This window comes from Dendrobates tinctorius, unplaced genomic scaffold, assembly GCF_039654945.1.
Source record: "Dendrobates tinctorius isolate UK_male_01 unplaced genomic scaffold, ASM3965494v1 ptg000016l, whole genome shotgun sequence".
Classification (NCBI taxonomy): domain Eukaryota; kingdom Metazoa; phylum Chordata; class Amphibia; order Anura; family Dendrobatidae; genus Dendrobates; species Dendrobates tinctorius.
This window is the reverse complement of record NW_027361684.1, coordinates 21,636,102-21,649,033: the sequence shown is the minus strand read 5'-3', so window position 1 is coordinate 21,649,033 and position 12,932 is coordinate 21,636,102. Positions and strand designations below refer to the sequence as shown.

Sequence of the window (12,932 nt, the reverse complement as noted above, 5' to 3'; positions counted from 1 at the left end):
AGGAAGCCTTTGCAGGTGTTTTTGTTAATTATTCTAATTTACTGAGATAATGACTTTTGGGTTTTCATTGGCTGTAAGTCATAATCATCAACATTAACAGAAATAAACACTTGAAATAGATCACTCTGTGTGTAAAGACTCTATATAATATATGAATTTCACTCTTTGTATTAAAGAACTGAAATAAATTAACTTTTTGATGATATTGTAATTTTGTGAGAGGCACCTGTATGTAGCTGAGCAGTGGGGTCTAAAATCAATTTCACTGGTGGGCCCTTGGCACACCAGTCCAAAACTGCACAAGGCCCAGCCTTTACAGTGAAAGCTGCACATGGTCAGACCCTCTGTACAAACATAGCAAGAGTCTCGCAATAGAGAAAAAAAATGGAGCCCAACTGCGCATGCTTGTCCTGAAAAAAGAAAAACTACCAAAAGACGTAACCAAGGATTATGTGCTAATAGGAAAGCAATAGGATAGGGTGCTTGGTAGAATGCTATCTTCTGACACATTTATTTGTGCCAGTTACTGTCATTGTATTTGAGAAGATGAATAAATTTAGTAAATTTGTACAATAGTGAATTTTTCACATATATTACACACTGCAGTATATGTATTGAAAACATATCCTGGAAAGAAAATCAAAATAGATTTACTTTTTATAGCATATTTTGTTCATGGCTTCCCTTTATTGTACCTTCAACCCTCCTTGCCCCTGAGAGTTGAGACACAGATCTCACCAATAAACCAATTCTGACATGGAGCAACAGAACACATAGCTGTGCAGTCTTCAGGGAGGCGCCACAGGTCAAGAAACCCTTCAGATAAGCTCCAGTGTCACCTGCTCGCTCGCTCCGCTAAGTCAGATTTTATTAGGACAAAGGGGATCAAATTGTCCAGAGAGTGACGAAAATGAATCTTCCTGTAGAGGAAACTGTATGAAGACAAAGTAACCTGGGAGGGCAGATGAGCAGAGGAGCAGCAAGGCGCACATATGTTCTTACAGAGACTCGGGAAGGATAAATTAAAGCAATAAATGGGATTATGGCCTGAAGCTGTGCCAAGTGGAAACACAAACAGTGCCACCCTGTGACCTTTGAAAGGAAATTAAAGAGAAAGCTCTGCGAGATCTCCTCTCATCTGTAGTCGTTTTCCAGCCCCTTGTCTCTATAATTTTGTCTTTACTCTGGCTGTAATTCAAGAACAGAGACAAATAACAGGCAGCATTGCCGGTGAGTGCACTGTTTTCCAGCTAACACATGTTATTTTCTACTGTTGCATATGGCACAAGGTAATAACAATGTTTAAAGAAATAGATGTTTTCTCTGCCTTTATTTTTAGATGTTTACACTGTAGAAGGTTATTTCTTTCTTTTTTGCATGGTGATAGATTAGTTTCCATTAAAGTTACAGTACTTCATTCTCTCTTTCTACAAATAGCAAAGGTCCAGTACATTAACATGAAAATGACATCAAAGATGAGCAATCAGCAACACAAAGTTGAAAATCTATTAGGGTGGATGCTTCATACACCATTTTTACTCCAATGTGCGCTATGCAATGCACCAAATGTATTAACCCTTTCCCAACATAAGACATAATAATTGTCCAACGTCACATCCCCGTTTATGGAGAGGATTCAGCAGCTGAGCCGACAACATACCAAGCAGATGCCAGCAATGTTACAAAGCTACAATCTGTCTCTAACTACAGAGACTCAAGAGCTCTTTAATCTCTTAAAGGGCTTTTCCAGTCTTCTATGTGACTGCAGACTTGCAAATCCTTAGACTGCATGTTGTGAGGGTTCTCCGATGTTGGCCCCGGGAGTGGGCATAATATGAGGATTCACAAGTCTGCAGTCACTTAGAATAACTGCAAAATTGTAGCTTAAGACAAGAGAAAGCCTTAAAATGCCCACTGTCAATCTCTGACAGCGACATTAATTGATGTCAGTGCCATCTACCCCAGCCGATTCTGCGGAACCGATGGATTGAAGAGGAAGCCAGGGGACTGCTGAAGGAAACCCTTGTCTTCCTGTGAAGCATATCCTGCGGCTGGTCTTCATAAAATAACTTTTATTTCACTATATACTGCCATACTGTTGTATGGCAGTATATAGTACAAGAATCACTGCTTAAAGTAATTAAAATGGTACCAACAAAAATGTGAACTCACCAGGCAAAAAATAAGCCTTCACACAGCTCTGTCAATTTACAGTTTGTAAAATGCAAATTTTTTTTTATTATTATTATTATTACAGATTGTTATATGAAAGATATAAAATGGACACAAACCTAAAAAAACATACTTTGCCGGGTATCACTGATCGTTGTTGAAACGTCTGGACATTTTTTGGGTCGCTGGTCTCCCGCTGGCCAGCACGCATCGCGTGTGACAGGCGGGAGACCAGCGACCAGGAGCTGGGAACCAATGTACACATCGGGTTTCTAAGTGCCGCGCACCCCTTAGAAACCCAATGTGTACCTTGGTTACCAGCTCCCTGCATCAGCGCACTGGTAACTAAGATACACTGCGGGTAACTAAGCGACGTGCGTCGCTTGTTACCCACGTGTTGCTGGTCCTGATCGCTGGTGAAGCTGCCTGTTTGACAGCTCACCAGCGATCATGTGGCGACACACTAGCGATCCTGACAAGGTGATATTGTTGTCGGGATCGCTGGTGAGTTGCTATGTGTGATGGGGCCCTTAGTGTCTTGTGCCTCCTAGCCAACTGCTCTGTGTAACTGCCCCCACCACTGATTAGCAGCTTTTTGTCTATGCACAGTGTACAGAGAGAAAGCTGCCAATCAGTGGTGCAGGGGGGTTATACACAACTCAGCATTGTAGCACTGCTAGATCTGCAGCACAGAAAACTGTGATTGTATCAAAATGACATCAAGCAGACTAGCAAGTGACACAACACTAGAATCAGGGTCTCAGTCCCTAAATCATGCTGCTCTCAGATTATCTAGGAAAAAAACTACTGATGGAATCTCTTTAAGTGTAATCCAAGTTATTGTTACTTTTATAAACACATGGGTGTTCAAACAAAGAAAAGCATATGCGCCTCCAAAATCCACACATCCTTTGATATATTCATCATAGGGTAAATAGTTTCCTCTTAGCCACAACAAGTATGTCAGCCTGTAGAAAACGCTACTGTAAATGAAGTATTGAACAGAATCTTAACCTATTACATGCATTCATGAGTGGTCAATTTAAAAAGCCTCCCAAAAATTCAAGTCACAATGTGGATTAATGAAATGTAAAATATACAAAACTGTAATTCCATGCACCTTCACCAATACTAATATCAGTTCTGCATAATTAGAATCCATAAATCCACGTCAGTCTCATTACCTGGGTGGTGCTGGATTAGGTCAGTTGTGTGTTCCAAAACTTCATAATACTCCTCCATGCGAAGCAGACACTGGCAGTAATTCAGAATCAAGGTGTTGATCATCTTCTCCAGCTTCATCCAAGGCACCTCCCAGGGCTTTTCCTGAAAGCAGAATCAGTATTTGAGGGGTACGGTAATGATTATAAATCATCCCTTGTCAGAGCTACGTCTGCACAACTATAAATTTGAGCTTCTTGGCATCCAGTAATAACTTCTGAAGTGTTTTATAAGATTTTATGACCTCCCGAGGCCTTTTAAGATCAAAAGTGATAAATCAATTCCAATGAAACTGCTTGGCAGCCTACTGGCTTTCAGTCTATCCTATTAAAGAACAATGGATGCAGTATATAACAATAAAAAAAACTGGAACCTAATTTTTTTGTCATATCACAAGTGTTAAAAAAATTATACATGTAATAAAGTTCTGGTTGAGTAGCTAGAGTTTCATCTCAACAAGAAATGCCATGACCACCCAGACGTTCTTCTTTCCCATCCACTGAAGGAGAAAAAAAAGTGTTATGACTAGGGATGAGTGGACCCGTGGATGTACGGGGTCGTTTGGTTCGGCTGAACTGTAGTTCAAAGTTCGGTTTGGTATCCAGAACCTGACCCCAAACCCAATATAACGACAATGGTAACTTGAGCTTCGGTGCTTTAACTCCTTTACCACCCCCTAGCCTGTTTTCACCTTCAAGACCAGGCCAAATTTTACAATTCTGACCACTGTCAAATTATGTGATTATAACTTGGAATGCTTTAACAGGTCCCACTGATTTTTTTTCTTGTGATATTTTGTACTACATGATAGTGGTAAAAGTTGTTCTATATGACTTGAGTTTATTTGTGAAAACATTGGAAATTTGGTGAATATTTTGAAAATTTAGCAATTTTCAGACTTTTAATTCTTATGCCATTAAACCAGAGAGTTATGTCACACAAGCTAGGTATTCTATAACATTTCCAACAAGTCTACTTTACATATGCATCAGTTTGAAACATATTTTTTTTGTTAGGAAGTTAGAGGGGTTAAATGTTCAACAATTTCTAATTTTTCGAACTAAATTTACAAAACCATTTTTTTAGGGACCACCTCACATTTGAAGTGACTTTGGTGGTCTATATAACAGAAAATACCCAAAAGTGACATCATTCTAAAAACTGCATACCTCAAACTCCTCTAAACCACATTCAACAAGTTTATTAACCCTTTAGGTGCTTCACAGGATTAACACAATGGAACTTTTCATTTTCACAAAAAAAACAGGAGAGCGTTTATAACATTCAGCCGTGAAAATAGAAAATCACATTTTTCCCCCAAAGATGTTCTTTTAGCAACAAATTTTGCATTTTAGCAATGGTAACAGGAGAAAATTCACTGCAAAGTCTGTTGCGAAAATTCTCCTGAGTACACTGATACCCAATATGTGGAGAAAAACTATTGTTTGGGTGCATGGCAAGGTTCAGCAGGGAATTGGAGCACAATTTGAGTTTTTGAACGCAAAATTTCTGGAATCGTTGCCAGACGCCATGTTGCGTTAGGAGAGTCCCTGATGTGCCTAAACAGTGGAATCCCCCACAAGTGTTGCGTTAGGAGAGTCCCTGATGTGCCTAAACAGTGGAATCCCCCACAAGTGTCCCCATTTTAGAAACTAGACATAGAGCCGTTGAAATAAAAAAAAATTTTTTTCCCCAATTAACATTTTTTTAGCTCCAAATTTTTTTATTTTCACGAAGGTAACAGTAAAGGTGGCTGTAAATATGTCATAGTAAGGGAAAAAGGAAGTTAAATGGGGGTAAGAGCATGACAATTGCCCTTCAAACAAATGTGCATAGGGAAATTACTTAAAATAACAGATTAAAAAAATATTTTTTTTATCTTGAACCAGGAGATGGTGGGGGGGCGTGGCCTAACTGCTCAAGCAGAAAGATGTGGCTGTCAGGAGCTCCTGATAAAAATCTAAATAATCTGAGAGAAAAAAAACTTCAGTCAATCGGAGATATAGCAGAGGGGTGCGAGTCACTCACAGAACCATCTGGCACAGCTATAAGGCACAGAGAAGAAGAATAGCCTGTTCTAGCTACTGTTTTGAGAGGCGGTGTGGAGAGGCCTGTGGAGTCCAGGACAGGGGGAGCAGGAACACACCTAACCCACAAGCCCGGGACTACAGAGCGGGAATAGCTTTACCCGCAGAGGTACCGAATCCCTGAGTCACACATCCGCACCACCTGAGACCGGGCGAGAGGGATCCCCTGCTGCCGTGGCCCTTCCTCCATCCCTCTTACCTGAGAGCTCAATGGGAGCGCACGGAGCGCGAGACCTGCCTGCCGTGCTGCGGACACCTCTCCCTTCCTCTCGGCTGGATCGCACCAAGCGGAGATCGGGACTGCAGAGACCGGTCGGTGCACGCTTGTTTCTGGGGGGTAGCAGCCCTCTATATTAGACTGCCCCGCTGGACCGGGGACAGGGAGGCCGGTCACGGGGAGTGGGCGGGAGAATTTGTGCCCTTTTCTGAGACAGGGCGGGCGCCATATTTCCCCTGGTGCTGTGGTGTTTGAGGGGGAGGAGGAGAAGACGCTTGAAGGGAGGCTTTGCAGAGGCAGAGGAGGGAGGCCGCGTCTGAGCTCTCCTGCATTCTACCCCATTGTGGCTGCGTTTTAATTAACTGTTATATAGCTGCCAACTGCACGACAGGCACCCTGACCAATAAAACAGGAATTGGAGTTAAGTATTTGAAGAACACACCAGCTGCACAGCGGCCATTTTGACACCAGTCAGTGGAGACTGGAGAGGACATTGCAATATAGGAGATCCACATCTTTAACCCCTCTGACATAGGTGGAATTCGGGAAGGGAGGAGTGAGCGGCCCCCGTTGATCAATAGGAAAACTATTTCCCAAAATCACAAACACTATAGATAAAGAAAAAAAAAAAAAAGATCTCGGACGATTCTCTTCTTAAGGTTTAATAACAGTCATAGCAAGATTGTGTATGACTTCATATCGTCCTGAACCAACATAAGAGCCACTAATTGCCTCTGTCTAGTATCATGGGAAAATTCAATTCTCCTATATGGAATTAACACTTGAAGTGCTCCTCTAACCCTGTAACCTGTAGACAGGGGGAAATTAACATTATAACAACAAAGCAAAACTCAGAGCCCATCAGCAATAACTATGGGAAAGACCACGGTTAAAACTCTGAAAAGCACCACTAGAGCCACAAAATCCCTAACACAAGCGGATGTAGACAAATTCCTGAAGAAGCAAGCCTCTTTCCCAGACCCTATTAAATCTTCACGGCAAACAGACTTTCAAATGGAAGATATAAGAAAAAGGAACAGCATCCGGTCCAGGTGAAAAATCGTATCAAAGATTTATTCTGCCAGTATAAAATACAACGTTTCGGCCATATTGAAAAAGGCCACAATATGGCCGAAACGTTGTATTTTATACTGGCAGAATAAATCTTTGATACGATTTTTCACCTGGACCGGATGCTGTTCCTTTTTCTTATATGGACATTTGTTCATTTGGGTCCATGAACCTTTGAACCTGCATCCACTTTTCCGCTGTGCTGTCGGCTGCTCTTTGCTGCATCTCAAATGGAAGATGACTCAGAAACAGATCTGGAGAGTGATTCAGATAGAGGGGGAACCATGAAAGATACCCTGGTGACCTGCTCATTTATTAAAAGGATCCTCTCAAAAGCTTTGGAACCTATTGGAAGAGAACTGGCAGAGATAAAGCAAGACATTACACAACAAGGTCACAGGCTCGAAGTGGTTGAAAGTTATCAGACGACTTTGACGCAGCAGACCAACGCCATGTATGTTTGTCTTAATGAGCATGAAAGCCCTATTCATATGATCCAAAGCACGCTAGAAGACCATGAAAACCGCGAGCGAAGGAATAACATCCGTATAAAGGGGCTCCCGGAGTCTGTGGCTACGGAGGCGTTAACCAAAGCATCCACTGAGATCTTTTCTAATCTTCTACTAGACGACGACCCCAAAGACATTGAACTCGTAAGAGTGCACAGGTCTTTGCGTCCCAGACCCAAACAAGGAGAACCCCCAAGAGATGTGCTATGCCGCTTTCTTGACTACCGGGTGAATGACTTGATCCTTCGCAGAGCCCGCGAAGCGCAGAAAATTCTATATGAAGGCTCGCAGATAAGACTTTTCCAAGACTTGTCAGCCACAACACTTAAAAAACGCAAAATTCTAAAACCAATGACAGAAGCCCTAACACTAAAAGGCTATCGATACTGTTGGCTGTTCCCATTCGGAATCTATATAACGGCAGGAGACAAAAAACTTCAAGCCAGGTCATCCACAGACATTAAAGAAATCTGCAAGACTCTGGACATCTCCTTGGAACTGTATCCAGATCTAGAGACGTTTCATGCCGCTTCAAATTATCGACACCTGCCAAACCCACCATCCTGGCAAGTGGTGGGGACTCCGAAACTCCAGAAACAAAGAAAGAAAACTGCAAAATCCCCAAGCTCGAAAGGAGATGATGGAGCGACTTGAATAAGCGAATTTCTGGCTTGTCGGCTGTTCGGCCGTGGACTCTCTCATTGTTAATAAGGTTCCAGATTTGATTTTTCTGGGTTCGAGACCGACACCGCTGCTTTTTAGCGATGGCGGTAGTTACAGTATTATTAGAATACTAAGTTAGATTTGCCCCATTGGGCTCTGAATTTCATTAAATATTTTTCCCCAAAAAAGTCTACAAGAACAATGATTAAGTTCAATAGATCCGCTAATTGTAATTTTTTTTTGCTTGTCATGCTATACATGAATCTCATCACGATTTGTTTTCTTCTCTCTTCCTACCTATTCTGCATCTCCTGTCTCTCCCCCCCCCAATCTCTATCCTAGTTCCAGCACCAAGAAGCATCCGAATCAGAAAAAGTTATCGGGACAAAAAAGATTCACCCGCCAAACCTCTCAACCCTATGGCAATTCATAACAAGGTATTTACTTTTGCCTCTCTAAACGCAAACAGCCTAAACTCGTCGATCACCAGACGACAAACATTAGACATGCTTAAAAAGCAAAAAATAGACATTTTGATGGTCCAGGAAATACACTTTAAATCAGAGAAACTCCCTAATTTTGAACGCTCGCATTACAACTCATGGTACCACACTACAACCACACAAACGGGATCTAGGGGTACCTCGGTGGCGATAGCGAAAGGAATACCGTTTCAGATACACGACATAAAAGCAGATTCAAATGGGAAATACATATTCGTAAAGGGACTATTGGCAGGGAACATGTACACTATCTGTAGCCTTTATGCCCCGAATAAGAAACACTTTAGGTGGCTATTAGCAACCTTTGCGAAAATAGAACAATTTAGGGAAGGGACACTGGTCATAGGAGGAGACCTAAATGTAGCGCTAGACCCTCAGTTAGACATCACAAAAAAGAAAAGCTCAATATCCCAGCGAGACTTGATTAAGATTAAAGCAAAAATTAGGGCAATGCAGATGACAGATATCTGGAGGTATTTATAGCCCGGTGACAAAGACTTCACATACTACTCCCATCCTCACAAGACCTATCATAGATTAGACTACATACTAATCCCGAGAAGACTTCTCCCCAATGCCGTTGCCTCAAAAATACTTCCAAACATTCACTCAGACCACTCAATAGTTACACTCCAAGCCTTTTTCCCTCACAAGAACATGGCGACTAAACGAATCAGTTTTGACAGATTCGTAGGTACGGGCTTGCATATCCAAAACACTTGAACAATATTTTGCACAAAACGATACAGATGAGGTTTCAGTCCCTATCTTATGGGAAGCGCATAAATCAGTAATAAGAGGAGAACTAATTTCAATCACTTCATATCTAAATAAGAAGCGGCAGCACGACATTAACACACTATATGAAGAAATCTTTGAATTAGAGACCTTACACAAGAAACAACCTGATACAAAATGGTTAAATGCGCTAACCAAAAAGAGACAAAAGATGAAAGATTTTTTAAATAAAAAATCTGTAAAATGGTTCGCCAAATGGCGAAATAGAATGTTTGTACATGGAGACAAAGCTACTAAATTTATGCTCTCAAGTATAAGAAAGCGCCAAAACCGCACATATATACACAATCAAAAACTCAGGAGGATTAAGCACTCAAAATTATGCACAAATAGACTCAAGTTCCTAGAATACTACAAACAACTTTATAACATACGCCAGAAAAAGACAGTCAAAGATCAACAAAAAAGGAAGAGGGCAATAGGGAGATTTTTAGCCCGACTGAATCTGCCTCAATTGACAGAAGCGCAACAGTCTCAATTAACTAAGCCATTTAGAATGGATGAGCTCCGGTCTGCCCTGTCGAAGAGCCCAAAGGGGAAAACACCCGGGCCAGACGGTTTACCAATAACCTATTATAAGATCTTCTCCCTTATCCTCAACACACGCCTGCTGGGAATGTGTAACTCTATACTGAGCAGAGATCAATTTCCAGCCCAAGCTTTGGAAGCTAAAATATCCTTAATATATAAGGAAGGCAAAGATCAGGAACAATGCAGTAGCTACAGGCCAATATCACTACACAATGTAGACCAGAAGTTATTTGCAAAAATGCTGGTGAATAGACTAGCAAAGGTTTTACCGTCGGTGATTTCCCCAAACCAAGCGGGCTTTGTGGGGGGGAGAGAGGGGAGAGATAATGCATATAAAATAATACACCTTATGCAACATGCAAAAAAGAACAAACTCCCTTTGGTGCTGCTGGGTACGGATGCCGAAAAGGCCTTTGACAGGGTAGACTGGACTTATCTGGAGGAGTTGTTACTGGGGTTCGGATTCCCGAAGCAAACAGTTCTTACCATAATGAAATTATACAATAACCCGAAGGCCCGCATCGATATTAATGGCTCACTCACAGACACATTCACTATAGGAAATGGTACACGCCAGGGATGCCCGCTGTCGCCACTGCTTTTTGTGTTGACAATGGAGCCGCGCCTAACCGCAATACAGCAATGCCCAGAAATAGAGGGCATAAAAATTGGAAAGCAGAACTATAAATCCACAGCCTTCGCCGATGACTTACTGGTCACAATGACGAAGCCAATTAGAAGCTTCCCAGCCCTCAAGAGGATACTGGAAGAATATGGCAGTGTCTCAAATTTTAAGGTGAATGTGTCTAAATCAGACACATTGGATTTAAACGTCCCAACACACATCCTAAGCAAACTAAAAAAGGAATAACCGTTTACCTGGCCCAAAAATTTTATCACGTATTTGGGAGTCAAAATAGCCAGAACAGAAAAAGAACTGATAAAATATAATTATGATCCATTGTTAGAACAGGCGGTAAACACAATCGGATCATGGAGAGACTCGCTCCTATCATGGACAGGGAGAAAAAATCTTCTAAAGAGCCTGATATTACCAAAATTTACCTATATGTTCCAAATGCTACCTATCCAAGTACCAGATTCTTATTTAACTAGAGTTAACTCTCTTTTTTCCAAGTATATGTGGAACAAGACGAGGCCACGAATAGCTTTTCACACACTGACCCTGCCTCGGGCAAGGGGGGGGGGGGGGATGGGCGCTCCCGATATTAGAAAGTATTATTACGCATCGGTGCTATCGAGATCAGTACATATGATACGAGTTTCACATGACAAACAATGGGTGGCAATGGAAAAAGAACTATCGCCTCTACCCATTAGACAACTTTTATTGACCTACTCAAGAGGGAGTCCCCTTCCTACTTTTCCCAACGCACTCACACGGTCACTGCTAAAAGTTTGGGCCAGAACATACAGCATTCTGATACCCCCCCATCACCAATACTAATGCTATCAGACATCTTAACTCACTCTATCGACACCATGACCGACGAAGCCCCGCTAAGGTTGAAAATCGCAATTGACCAGCTGTTATTTGATGGAGTGCTCCCACCATTTTCGAACTCCGCAAACTACCTGGACTAGCCAACATTAATTTCATACAATATTCCACAATTAAAATGACATTGAAAAGAATTCACTACAACACCAACCTCATGCGCAGACTTACACCCTTTGAGACTCTATGTTCTAAATCAAATAAGCCCACATAAATATTATCCACTATATACCACGAGCTTCTCCTTGCAGAAAAATGCTTGAAACGTGCATATATAGTAAAGTGAGAAAAAGACCTAGGCTATGCTTTCTCACAAGAGCAGGTATTTCACATTTATAAACATTCTCATGGCCCGACTAAATGTGTTAAAACCCAAGAAAACTCTTATAAGCTAGTATCCAGATGGTATATTTCACAAACACAATACCAGGCCTGGCGGGTGAATCATCACACGAAATGCTGGAGATGTGGCATTGGAGAAGGTGACTATCTTCATATATGGTGGTCCTGTCCAGTTATAAAACGCTTTTGGGCGCTTACTGAAAGTGTCATAAAAGAGATAACTGGAAAGTCAGCTTCCCTAACGCCTGAAACCGCCCTTTTGAATTTTTCGGTGTGGCCAAGTAACAAAAAATTATCCTCATTGGTTAATAACATAATAGCGGCAGCCAAACTTTTAATACCCATTCATTGGAAATCTGAGAATGTTCCCACACAAACAATTGCTCTACAAGATAGGCCAACTATACTACATGGCTGAGTTGGTGGCACATGTGAATCTCTCTTTAGTACCATTCCAGGATTCCTGGAAACCTTGGATTATCTTTAGATCAAGTATGCATTCGGATATGATACAGGACGCTACCTAGTGACGAACCACTGCCCCCCCCTTTCCTCCCATTCCTCTCACTTTCTATGTTTCCTACTTTCTCTTCTCTTACTCTCATTATAATTTGATATGTTATTGTCCCAAATGGCTAAATTGGAGAAGCTGTGTGTTAAAACGAGCCAGGGACACCAGTTTTGATATTCACATTAATCTGAACAAATCTCTCTCTGTCCAGATACCAAACATATTTCATTAGTAAGACTGCATAACGCAAGCTAGAAGTGTTTGATCTGTATCGCAGGCATTCTGAATAGACTGCTATGTATTTGTCGAGCACTGAATTTTTATAATGTAACACTGTTTCACTATATTTACTGTTATGCTTTAAAACTCAATAAAAATAACATTGAAAAGAAAAGAACCAGGAGATGGTGGTCCAAGTGGAAGAGGGGGTTGAGGTGATGGTGTAGGTGGAGGAGGTAGCGAACACTGATTTTGTGTTTTTGTTTTTTTTGCGGGGGTGGGATACTCTGAAAACAGACAGTGTAATAGTCTGCTGGCCACTTTCTCTCTGTATACACGTTGTGTAATGCTCATGAAATATAGAAGGGTTAATGGTTTGCCTTTAACTGCCTTTAATTCTTTAATTGCCTTTTGCCTTTCATTGCTAGAATGTATTCTCATGAGGGGGCGTGGCCTGAGCTGGCGATGGTGTAACACGCACGGCTCAGGATCTCTGAGGAGGCATCTCCTAAAACGACAAATAAAGCGAAAGAAAATCGCTATCTCCGATGACCCGTGGAAGGATTGTT

General features: G+C 41.6%; 1 protein-coding gene across 6 annotated transcripts in view; it reads right to left on the bottom strand.

The window, feature by feature from the left end:
* The window catches only part of AIPL1 (AIP like 1 HSP90 co-chaperone), a 175,740-nt gene that overhangs the window by 24,395 nt on the left and 138,413 nt on the right, over nt 1-12,932 (bottom strand). For 5 of the 6 annotated variants that reach the window (XM_073565571.1, XM_073565572.1, XM_073565576.1 and 2 more), the window contains one exon: nt 3,357-3,498. In XM_073565571.1, the coding sequence (XP_073421672.1) occupies nt 3,357-3,498 (142 nt within the window). The remainder of the gene's footprint in view (nt 1-3,356; nt 3,499-12,932) is intronic. The other variant, XM_073565574.1, reaches the window with a different exon arrangement.